At 40.0% G+C, this 12,631-nt stretch overlaps 1 protein-coding gene across 4 annotated transcripts in view; it reads left to right on the top strand.

Moving 5' to 3' along the window:
- LOC111870841 (pyruvate kinase) overlaps window positions 1–12,631 on the top strand; it is a 53,791-nt gene that overhangs the window by 39,358 nt on the left and 1,802 nt on the right. For all 4 annotated transcript variants that reach the window (XM_023863441.2, XM_023863433.2, XM_023863449.2 and 1 more), the window contains 4 exons: window positions 1,208–1,389; window positions 1,920–2,165; window positions 2,329–2,551; window positions 12,460–12,616. In XM_023863441.2, coding sequence (XP_023719209.1) covers window positions 1,208–1,389; window positions 1,920–2,165; window positions 2,329–2,551; window positions 12,460–12,616 — 808 coding nt within the window. The remainder of the gene's footprint in view (window positions 1–1,207; window positions 1,390–1,919; window positions 2,166–2,328; window positions 2,552–12,459; window positions 12,617–12,631) is intronic.

The following is a 12,631-nucleotide window of genomic DNA, read 5'->3' as shown; positions in this document are numbered from 1 at the left end:
ATGATACTATAAACACCAGCACATATCAGTCTCTGGTGTTTATAGCTTCAGAGCAAACAAAACACATCATTCATAACAGAAACAGCTCGCAATAGCCACAGGAACGTTGCTGCAAGACAGGCATATGTAACGACGACTTAGCGCTCTTAAACGCGTGTGTCATTAAATACAGTCCTCCTGACAACAGGCCAGTGAAAAATCTAACAATCTACAGCAAAACCATCAATTATTATGGGCGTTATAACATACGTGTGCAGCTGGACGAAACATACACGTCGAACCCCCCCAGACGATTTAAATCCCTGACGAAACATACACGACGAACCACGGCAACGGGTTAATATATTATGTCCTCCACAGCGCAATGTGTCACAATATGTAGAAGGCTTCTGTCCCCCCCTCCCCCCATAACCTAATGTCATAGCTGTTCCTTTAACTTCCTACACAAAAGTCAATCTTTGTCTGCCTCCTCATTGTAAATTTTCACTGAAGGTTTAGGCACATATTAATTTTCACAACAATAGAACTTGTCAAATTAACAGATCACATGTAACAGTAAAATATTCCATTCATACTTCCCTTGACATCACTTATCAACTAAGTAAGTAAAAGTAAAGCTATCCCTGTAACAGGCCGTGGAGGCCCATAGGGTTGTGAGATGTTGAGGTTCCCACATTTTCTAGACAGTTGACTCATAGATGGCAGCAAGGCTGTCAGCCCTACATGCTGGCCACCCTTTACCCCCAAGAATATTCCTGGTACTCATTTCTGTTAGAGGCTGAGTCGACCCCAGGGCCATAGTGCAGCTGGAAGGATTACGTCAACTGAAAAAATCCAGTGACCTCATTGGGACTTGAACCCGCGACCTTCTGGCTTGTAGCATAGTGCCTCAACCAGCTACACTACTGTGTGCCTCCCACTCATCAGCTAATAAGATACTAAAATAATAATTTAGATATACTAAAATTTTGAGCTAGGTTTGACAAAACCAACACTTAGCCATATTTATAGTGAAACTGACACTGGTTTAATTTACTGATGACTATGTCAATATGTTTCAGATAGCGATCAGAGATTTGGCACTTTTGAATTATGAGTTATTAGTATTATTATTATTATTATTTTATTAGTAATTTTCAGTTAAATGTTTTATTGTATTAAAAGACATTGATAGAGCAATGATGGAGAGTGGAATTCTATTATGTAGGTGAGAAGGGGAAGAAGATTCTTATAATTTCTAAGATTGAGAACCATCAAGGTATGGTGAACCTAGATGAGATAATTGAAGCTTCAGATGGTATTATGGTGGCTCGTGGTGATCTAGGTATTGAGATTCCTCCTGAGAAAGTGTTTCTGGCACAGAAGGCAATGATTGCACGGTGTAACAAGGTAAGATAAACTCTATAAAGTACAAAATTTATTATTTTGCCTGTGAGAAGTTATTGGTAGTGAATTATATATTTATGTATTGTGTTCTTCTCTGCATTAGTAATAGTTTTGGCTTGTGTGAACCAGCAACACTTAATTCGAAAACATATCACTAGCACCCATTGAATGTGGCTGCCATATTTTTTCAATTCCATATTTGGATGTGAGTGGCTTGTAATATGTAACAGTCTTAATAGACAAGAAACGTACTTGTTGGATACATCTTTCAGCTTTCTACATTAAAAATTTATTCACAAAATCTGCCAAGAAATTTTTGAAGTTCTCACTTATGGAAAGTAAGATAGCAATTATAAACCTTGACCTTGAATGTTGATTTGAGATATGATCTTTATTAACATGGATCACTTCAGTTGCTTGTTGGCAAAGCATCATATGCCTGTAGTGAAGAAGATAATTTGTCACCTGAATATGTAGTATTAAAAGGCATAACTTTTACGGCAAAGTAATATTATTTAATTTTTCCTACATAGGTGGGAAAACCAGTTATCTGTGCTACGCAGATGCTGGAATCAATGGTCAAGAAACCACGCCCTACCCGAGCTGAGGGTTCAGATGTGGCAAATGCCATTCTAGATGGTGCTGACTGTGTAATGTTATCTGGAGAAACAGCTAAAGGTGACTACCCTCTTGAATGTGTGCTCACAATGGCTAACATCTGTAAAGAAGCAGAAGCAGCCATCTGGCAGAGACAATTGTTCCAGGAACTGAGTACCCAGGTGAGGCATCAAAATAATAAAATTTAAGTTTCTTCTTTTTTCCTTGTGATTGTTAATAATAATGATACTATACCATCCACATTACAAGCATTAACATTTCCATTCAACAGTATAAAATTGAAGAGTGTTGTTTTTTCTAGTTGCCCCTGAATTCTGTTAACAGGCATTGCCACCAATTGATGTAGCTCATACCATTGCAATTGCTTCAGTGGAAGCATCAGCTAAGTGCCTGGCTGCAGCAATTATTGTCATAACAACGTCTGGGCATTCAGCTCATCTTATTGCTAAATATCGACCAAGGTGTCCCATAATTGCCGTGACTCGTTATGCCCAAGTTGCTCGACAGTGCCATCTCTTCAGAGCCATCCTGCCTCTTCATTATACAGGTATTTATGAGTTGGCAAATGCGCCATTAGGACCTTTTTTGCACCAAAGCAGTGAGCAAACATAACATAACATTAAAGAGAATCCCCCTCACTCACAGCATAAGTTGGAAGAAGTATTACAGGAATTGTGTTGCACAAACTGCACTCATAAAATGAGAAATTTAAAATATCAATCTTTGTTCAGAAAACACATGAGGTTCTCTTCGTTTCATTTTCTTAAACAAGACGTTGATGGGAATAATTTACTCTGCTTGCTTCCTGAACATACCCATACTTAAGTTCATTTGGTAGGGATAGCACAAAACTATAAATTAATAATTATACGAGGGGGTACCCAAAAGAAACCGAACTTATTTTTTTAAACTTATTTATTCAAATTTTAAGCACAAACCTTCAATCCCCTTCAAAGTACTCTCCACTTACACTAATACACTTGTCTAGTCTTTTATTCCATTTTTCAAAACATTGTCTAAATTCATCTTTTGAGATGCTTGACAGTGCCTCCGTCATTTTTTCCTTCACCTCAGCAACATCAGCAAAATGTTTTCCTTTCATTTCTCGTTTCATTCGAGGAAACAAAATAAAAAAGTCAGTACTCTTCTTTCAAACACAGCATGCTTCCACTTGACCGTGTTTTTATTCAGCAGTCAGCAGTCGTGACACGAATTTCGCAGCCACCCTTTTCATTCCCAAATCTTCTGTCAAAATTCGCTGAACTGAGCTCCAAGTCACTCCTGACAGCTCCACAATTTCTTCAATGGTCTGTCGATCTTCCTTGATGATTTCACGAATTTTTTCGACATTTTCATGTGTTCGGGCCATGGAAGGACGACCAGAACGAGGTTTGTCATCAATTGACATTTCACCATTTTTGAAACGGGAAAACCACTCAAACACTTGAGTTTTCCCCATAGCATCGTCCTTGTATGCCGTTTTTAACATTACAAGAGTTTCTGTTCCACTTTTCCCGAGCAAAAAGCAGAATTTCACCGCCGCACGCTATTCACGAAAATCAGCCATTGCAAAAACGACGATCACACAAAACAGTTGTCACTATAAACTCTGCCGAAACTAGTCCTTACCTTCTGAAGCAACGGTAGTTGGCTTATCGACTCAGGAATGTTAGCTCTATGCTCTCATTGTGGCAAAACATGGTACTACAAAAGCTCTGCCCACAAAAAAATTAGTTCGGTTTCTTTTGGGTACCCCATCGTAGTCATTGATCCATTTTTGAACCTACTTGCTACTAGTACAGATTCCAGGTATGTTGATTTGAGTCTGCCATGATAACCAAAGAATTCTGGGCAGTTAGCCTGCTTGCTACATACAGACTTCTGGACCTAGAAATCTTCTTTTATTATGTTAAGAAATTCAAGTATATAATTCAGTAACAGTGCAATGTAGCCGATGGGTTGATATACTGAGTTTGTGAACAGATGATTATAGGACTGAATCCTGTGTGAGTACTATGTTATGTTGTTGCTTGCAATTTTACGTAGCATACAGATTATCATCTATTAGGAACAACTTATTATGTAGATACAGATTTTGATTACATTAAATTTGTTACATACAACTTTAAGCTATTTTACAATTCCAACATTTGTAATTGTTGACTTGTAGAGAGTATGTCAGTGTAATTTATGGGTAGTATCAGTTGGTGGCAAGTTTGCTTCCTATAGAGGGAAAAGGTCAAGGCAGTATTGTATGGTATCACCTAGCTCAGTAGTTTTGCCTAGTACACTGCTTATCTTGGGTAACATCACATTGACATATAATTCAACATCACATTGACATATAATTCAACTAACACCATACGTTTGTTTGCTATATCTTGCACACATCACTTGATCAAGGGAGCTTGGGTTCTTATACATATCAAGATAATGACATTCTAAATATCTCCCAACTCATTTGAGTTCAGATGCTTGTAAGAAAATTTGAATTTTTACTCAGTTTTAAATGTGTAGTGTAATTTTTGAACAGTCACAATTTTCTATGCCATAAATGAGATAAGTGTAGGTAAGCTATGTTGCCTTTTCATAGTGGTTACAGGTGGAAGATTTCTTACCTCAATTATATAAGGGGCAGTCAAATGAAAATGAGTCACCACACATAACTCACATGTTGCGCAAGTTGGTAACACTGGAATTTGCTTATGGTACGAACATCTGGTGGGGACTCGGGAAAGCACAGTGACGTGCCCTTGCACACTAGTTGTTTGTTTACTGTGCTGGAAGTAAGGTTAGCGCTACATGTGGTCATCTAACATCAGTAATGGCAGGTAAAGAAGAACAGTGAAGTGTAGTGTGCTTTTTGACTGCTGAAGGAGTAGGAGGACAAGAAATTCATCGTCGCATGTCTGTTGGTTACGGCGAACACAGCACGTCACGTTTGCATGTGCTGGCATGGGATAAGAGGTTCTGAGAGGGACGTGTGTCATTTCAAGATGATGCTCACCCAGTACAGGTGCATCGTGTCACTCCTGATGTTATTGCTGCATTAGATGGTCATCTGGGCAAACCGACAGACCACTGTGGAAGAAATTAGTATTTTGATGGGAATAAGTCATGGTTCCGTACACCTGCTGTGCTGCAAAATCTGCGCACAGTGGGTTCCACATCAACTCACGAAGGAACAAGACTCAGAGAATGGCTGTATCACTGGGTCACTTCCAACGATACCATGAGGAAGAGTATGCTTTTCTGTCCTGTATTGCCACTGGGGATGAAACTTGGTGCCACCATTTTGAACTTGAGAGCAAATGGCAGAGCCCACAGTGGAAACGCGTGAATTCTCCCCCACCGAAGAAATCCAAAGCCATACACACAAGTTCTGGTAAAGTGATGATGACGTTCTTTGACTGCAAGGGCCCTCTGCTTGTCAAATTTCTCGAGCATGGGGTCATAATCAGTGCACAGTGCTGTGAAGACACTTTGCAGAAACTGAGATGTCATAAAGTCAAAACACCCTGGAATGCTATCGAACGGCATTATCCTTCATGGTAATGCGCACCCCCACACTACCAAATCTGTGAGGAATATGCTACAGAGATTTGGTTGGGAAGTGCTTCAGCATCCCCCCCCCCCTACAGCCCAGGTCTCTCCTCGTGTAATTTTCACATTTTTGGAGACCTGAAGAGAGACATTCATGAATATCTGTTTGCATCAGACGAAGACGTGTGTGGGTAAAGATGTGGTTCTGTAGACAGCCCACAAGCTTTGCAAGGATGGGATTGACCATCTTATCTCCCAGTGGGATAAATGTATTAACAGTTTTGGAGATTACTTTTAAGGTAAGAAATGTTTTGGCTTCTGACCTCTTTTCATTTGACTTCCCCTCATAATTACTATAATAGACTGCAATCTGACTAATAGAGAAATGAGTGAGTATTTTTAGGCTGTATTACTGGTGCCAGTATTCAGTTAGCAAATGAAATATGGTATTTAATAATTGCACAAGAAGTGTACTTTTAAATACAGCCATCAGTTTAATATATGTTATATTGGACTTAGCTATTAACCCAGTTGGTTTTGAAATGTGCTGATGTGATCTAATTGTTACAAGAGACAAAGCATGGCCACAAGCAGATAAAGATAAAACTGTAGAGCAGGTTGGTTTGAATGCAGCAACAATAAATTGAATACTGTTGGAGGATTGTTTGTATGATATTGTGACTCAGAGGACAGAAGTGTGGCTAAGTTCTCCAGTCCAGTAAAGTAGTAAACAGAGGGGTTCATTGTTGTACTTTGAGTTATAATATCATATGAATATTTCATTGGAATAGTACTCGGTTTATGATCATTGGATTCATATTAATCTGTTCTACAATCTTTGAGGGAGTGAAAAAATCGAGTTGATGTAAGAAAGTGAAGCTGACCTTGATATCCAATAAAATTGTAAGATACAAATAATCTGTTGCATACATCATATGCCTGTCTTGAAACCATGCAAGTTTTGTCTGAAGTATTTCCTTAAAAGGTAAAGTTATCCCTGTGCTTAATTCAGTTAAGCGTTGCACCATGAAGACATGGGGGAGTGAAGGTATAGATCCATGTATTCTTGACCTTGGCACTAGTGGGTGAGTTTGTCAGCTTCACACCCCTTCTGCTCTACCCCCAGGGAAAGAACCCCTGGGTACCTGTTGGATAGGAAACTGGGTGGTCCCAAGAATCAGTCCGGACAACATGGAGAGGAGAAAAATCTTGCTTCTACCGGTACTTAAACTCCAAACCGTCCCTGTCCAGCCCGTACCCAGTTGCTATACCAACTGCGCTATCCCACTTATATGAAGTCTGTTCTTATATTATGGATAATAAAGGAGTTCAGTTATTCAGTATTGAGGGGGTGGGTTTCCTCATGCACTGCGACTAATAGTCTATTGTACGTCCCCCTTTAATTTCTACTGTCTCCATACCCTACCGATACTGGTGCTCACTATCTCCCCTTTTTCTGCCAGCGAGGTCGGCCCTCTACTGGCATTTTGGTACCCGATAACTTCCCCATCTACCGGAGGCATTGGAAACTACTTGGGCGGGAAACATTTTGACTAATTTTGCTCAGAGGTCTCCTCGAGACATGAGGATCTTTTATGTGCCATAAATCTACGACACGGGACCCACGGCTTTAAGTCCCTCCAAGAGGAGGAACTTAAAAATTCCACGACCTCCGCTGGGTTTGAGCCCGTGTACCTTGAGTCATGAGGTGGGAACGTTACCCCTAGACTACGGAGGCCGCTCATAAAGGAGTTACTCCAGGTGATCATGTTAATTGGTTCACCTGTAAAATTTCAGGACCCTACATTAAATGGTGCCAATGCTACTGCCACCTCAAATATTTGTACATAATCTGTTATATAGCTACCGCTCATTGTAGGAAATAAAACATTTTAGGATATGGTGGCCTTTAGTGGCATAAGGTTCACTTTATATTTTTGTGAAAATCAGCCATTTGGTAAAAAGTTGAAAGGAGAGAGATTTGGACACACACACAAATGGCATGATCTCATAAGCATATGTTTTTCCTCTACTAAAGGAAATTAGGCCAAAATAGCCAATTTCTGATTGATGATATTACTATCCTATACTTAAAAATATATGGTTGTGTAATCTTGCAAGTGGTACTGTGNAACTTATTTATTCAAATTTTAAGCACAAACCTTCAATCCCCTTCAAAGTACTCTCCACTTACACTAATACACTTGTCTAGTCTTTTATTCCATTTTTCAAAACATTGTCTAAATTCATCTTTTGAGATGCTTGACAGTGCCTCCGTCATTTTTTCCTTCACCTCAGCAACATCAGCAAAATGTTTTCCTTTCATTTCTCGTTTCATTCGAGGAAACAAAATAAAAAAGTCAGTACTCTTCTTTCAAACACAGCATGCTTCCACTTGACCGTGTTTTTATTCAGCAGTCAGCAGTCGTGACACGAATTTCGCAGCCACCCTTTTCATTCCCAAATCTTCTGTCAAAATTCGCTGAACTGAGCTCCAAGTCACTCCTGACAGCTCCACAATTTCTTCAATGGTCTGTCGATCTTCCTTGATGATTTCACGAATTTTTTCGACATTTTCATGTGTTCGGGCCATGGAAGGACGACCAGAACGAGGTTTGTCATCAATTGACATTTCACCATTTTTGAAACGGGAAAACCACTCAAACACTTGAGTTTTCCCCATAGCATCGTCCTTGTATGCCGTTTTTAACATTACAAGAGTTTCTGTTCCACTTTTCCCGAGCAAAAAGCAGAATTTCACCGCCGCACGCTATTCACGAAAATCAGCCATTGCAAAAACGACGATCACACAAAACAGTTGTCACTATAAACTCTGCCGAAACTAGTCCTTACCTTCTGAAGCAACGGTAGTTGGCTTATCGACTCAGGAATGTTAGCTCTATGCTCTCATTGTGGCAAAACATGGTACTACAAAAGCTCTGCCCACAAAAAAATTAGTTCGGTTTCTTTTGGGTACCCCATCGTAGTCATTGATCCATTTTTGAACCTACTTGCTACTAGTACAGATTCCAGGTATGTTGATTTGAGTCTGCCATGATAACCAAAGAATTCTGGGCAGTTAGCCTGCTTGCTACATACAGACTTCTGGACCTAGAAATCTTCTTTTATTATGTTAAGAAATTCAAGTATATAATTCAGTAACAGTGCAATGTAGCCGATGGGTTGATATACTGAGTTTGTGAACAGATGATTATAGGACTGAATCCTGTGTGAGTACTATGTTATGTTGTTGCTTGCAATTTTACGTAGCATACAGATTATCATCTATTAGGAACAACTTATTATGTAGATACAGATTTTGATTACATTAAATTTGTTACATACAACTTTAAGCTATTTTACAATTCCAACATTTGTAATTGTTGACTTGTAGAGAGTATGTCAGTGTAATTTATGGGTAGTATCAGTTGGTGGCAAGTTTGCTTCCTATAGAGGGAAAAGGTCAAGGCAGTATTGTATGGTATCACCTAGCTCAGTAGTTTTGCCTAGTACACTGCTTATCTTGGGTAACATCACATTGACATATAATTCAACATCACATTGACATATAATTCAACTAACACCATACGTTTGTTTGCTATATCTTGCACACATCACTTGATCAAGGGAGCTTGGGTTCTTATACATATCAAGATAATGACATTCTAAATATCTCCCAACTCATTTGAGTTCAGATGCTTGTAAGAAAATTTGAATTTTTACTCAGTTTTAAATGTGTAGTGTAATTTTTGAACAGTCACAATTTTCTATGCCATAAATGAGATAAGTGTAGGTAAGCTATGTTGCCTTTTCATAGTGGTTACAGGTGGAAGATTTCTTACCTCAATTATATAAGGGGCAGTCAAATGAAAATGAGTCACCACACATAACTCACATGTTGCGCAAGTTGGTAACACTGGAATTTGCTTATGGTACGAACATCTGGTGGGGACTCGGGAAAGCACAGTGACGTGCCCTTGCACACTAGTTGTTTGTTTACTGTGCTGGAAGTAAGGTTAGCGCTACATGTGGTCATCTAACATCAGTAATGGCAGGTAAAGAAGAACAGTGAAGTGTAGTGTGCTTTTTGACTGCTGAAGGAGTAGGAGGACAAGAAATTCATCGTCGCATGTCTGTTGGTTACGGCGAACACAGCACGTCACGTTTGCATGTGCTGGCATGGGATAAGAGGTTCTGAGAGGGACGTGTGTCATTTCAAGATGATGCTCACCCAGTACAGGTGCATCGTGTCACTCCTGATGTTATTGCTGCATTAGATGGTCATCTGGGCAAACCGACAGACCACTGTGGAAGAAATTAGTATTTTGATGGGAATAAGTCATGGTTCCGTACACCTGCTGTGCTGCAAAATCTGCGCACAGTGGGTTCCACATCAACTCACGAAGGAACAAGACTCAGAGAATGGCTGTATCACTGGGTCACTTCCAACGATACCATGAGGAAGAGTATGCTTTTCTGTCCTGTATTGCCACTGGGGATGAAACTTGGTGCCACCATTTTGAACTTGAGAGCAAATGGCAGAGCCCACAGTGGAAACGCGTGAATTCTCCCCCACCGAAGAAATCCAAAGCCATACACACAAGTTCTGGTAAAGTGATGATGACGTTCTTTGACTGCAAGGGCCCTCTGCTTGTCAAATTTCTCGAGCATGGGGTCATAATCAGTGCACAGTGCTGTGAAGACACTTTGCAGAAACTGAGATGTCATAAAGTCAAAACACCCTGGAATGCTATCGAACGGCATTATCCTTCATGGTAATGCGCACCCCCACACTACCAAATCTGTGAGGAATATGCTACAGAGATTTGGTTGGGAAGTGCTTCAGCATCCCCCCCCCCCTACAGCCCAGGTCTCTCCTCGTGTAATTTTCACATTTTTGGAGACCTGAAGAGAGACATTCATGAATATCTGTTTGCATCAGACGAAGACGTGTGTGGGTAAAGATGTGGTTCTGTAGACAGCCCACAAGCTTTGCAAGGATGGGATTGACCATCTTATCTCCCAGTGGGATAAATGTATTAACAGTTTTGGAGATTACTTTTAAGGTAAGAAATGTTTTGGCTTCTGACCTCTTTTCATTTGACTTCCCCTCATAATTACTATAATAGACTGCAATCTGACTAATAGAGAAATGAGTGAGTATTTTTAGGCTGTATTACTGGTGCCAGTATTCAGTTAGCAAATGAAATATGGTATTTAATAATTGCACAAGAAGTGTACTTTTAAATACAGCCATCAGTTTAATATATGTTATATTGGACTTAGCTATTAACCCAGTTGGTTTTGAAATGTGCTGATGTGATCTAATTGTTACAAGAGACAAAGCATGGCCACAAGCAGATAAAGATAAAACTGTAGAGCAGGTTGGTTTGAATGCAGCAACAATAAATTGAATACTGTTGGAGGATTGTTTGTATGATATTGTGACTCAGAGGACAGAAGTGTGGCTAAGTTCTCCAGTCCAGTAAAGTAGTAAACAGAGGGGTTCATTGTTGTACTTTGAGTTATAATATCATATGAATATTTCATTGGAATAGTACTCGGTTTATGATCATTGGATTCATATTAATCTGTTCTACAATCTTTGAGGGAGTGAAAAAATCGAGTTGATGTAAGAAAGTGAAGCTGACCTTGATATCCAATAAAATTGTAAGATACAAATAATCTGTTGCATACATCATATGCCTGTCTTGAAACCATGCAAGTTTTGTCTGAAGTATTTCCTTAAAAGGTAAAGTTATCCCTGTGCTTAATTCAGTTAAGCGTTGCACCATGAAGACATGGGGGAGTGAAGGTATAGATCCATGTATTCTTGACCTTGGCACTAGTGGGTGAGTTTGTCAGCTTCACACCCCTTCTGCTCTACCCCCAGGGAAAGAACCCCTGGGTACCTGTTGGATAGGAAACTGGGTGGTCCCAAGAATCAGTCCGGACAACATGGAGAGGAGAAAAATCTTGCTTCTACCGGTACTTAAACTCCAAACCGTCCCTGTCCAGCCCGTACCCAGTTGCTATACCAACTGCGCTATCCCACTTATATGAAGTCTGTTCTTATATTATGGATAATAAAGGAGTTCAGTTATTCAGTATTGAGGGGGTGGGTTTCCTCATGCACTGCGACTAATAGTCTATTGTACGTCCCCCTTTAATTTCTACTGTCTCCATACCCTACCGATACTGGTGCTCACTATCTCCCCTTTTTCTGCCAGCGAGGTCGGCCCTCTACTGGCATTTTGGTACCCGATAACTTCCCCATCTACCGGAGGCATTGGAAACTACTTGGGCGGGAAACATTTTGACTAATTTTGCTCAGAGGTCTCCTCGAGACATGAGGATCTTTTATGTGCCATAAATCTACGACACGGGACCCACGGCTTTAAGTCCCTCCAAGAGGAGGAACTTAAAAATTCCACGACCTCCGCTGGGTTTGAGCCCGTGTACCTTGAGTCATGAGGTGGGAACGTTACCCCTAGACTACGGAGGCCGCTCATAAAGGAGTTACTCCAGGTGATCATGTTAATTGGTTCACCTGTAAAATTTCAGGACCCTACATTAAATGGTGCCAATGCTACTGCCACCTCAAATATTTGTACATAATCTGTTATATAGCTACCGCTCATTGTAGGAAATAAAACATTTTAGGATATGGTGGCCTTTAGTGGCATAAGGTTCACTTTATATTTTTGTGAAAATCAGCCATTTGGTAAAAAGTTGAAAGGAGAGAGATTTGGACACACACACAAATGGCATGATCTCATAAGCATATGTTTTTCCTCTACTAAAGGAAATTAGGCCAAAATAGCCAATTTCTGATTGATGATATTACTATCCTATACTTAAAAATATATGGTTGTGTAATCTTGCAAGTGGTACTGTGTATATTTGTTACAGAGGGTCCTCTACCAGACTGGCTGAAAGATGTGGATGTAAGAGTACAGTTTGGTCTCAAGTTTGGTAAGGGGCGAGGCTTCATAAAGGCAGGGGATCCTGTAGTTGTTGTGACAGGATGGAAGCAAGGTCCAGGATTCACCAACACAATGCGCATTGTGTATGTATCTGCTGA

The sequence above is a fragment of the Cryptotermes secundus genome, unplaced genomic scaffold (assembly GCF_002891405.2).
Source record: "Cryptotermes secundus unplaced genomic scaffold, Csec_1.0 scaffold2564, whole genome shotgun sequence".
Classification (NCBI taxonomy): Eukaryota; Metazoa; Arthropoda; class Insecta; order Blattodea; family Kalotermitidae; genus Cryptotermes; species Cryptotermes secundus.
This window is presented reverse-complemented; position numbering and strand designations above follow the sequence as displayed.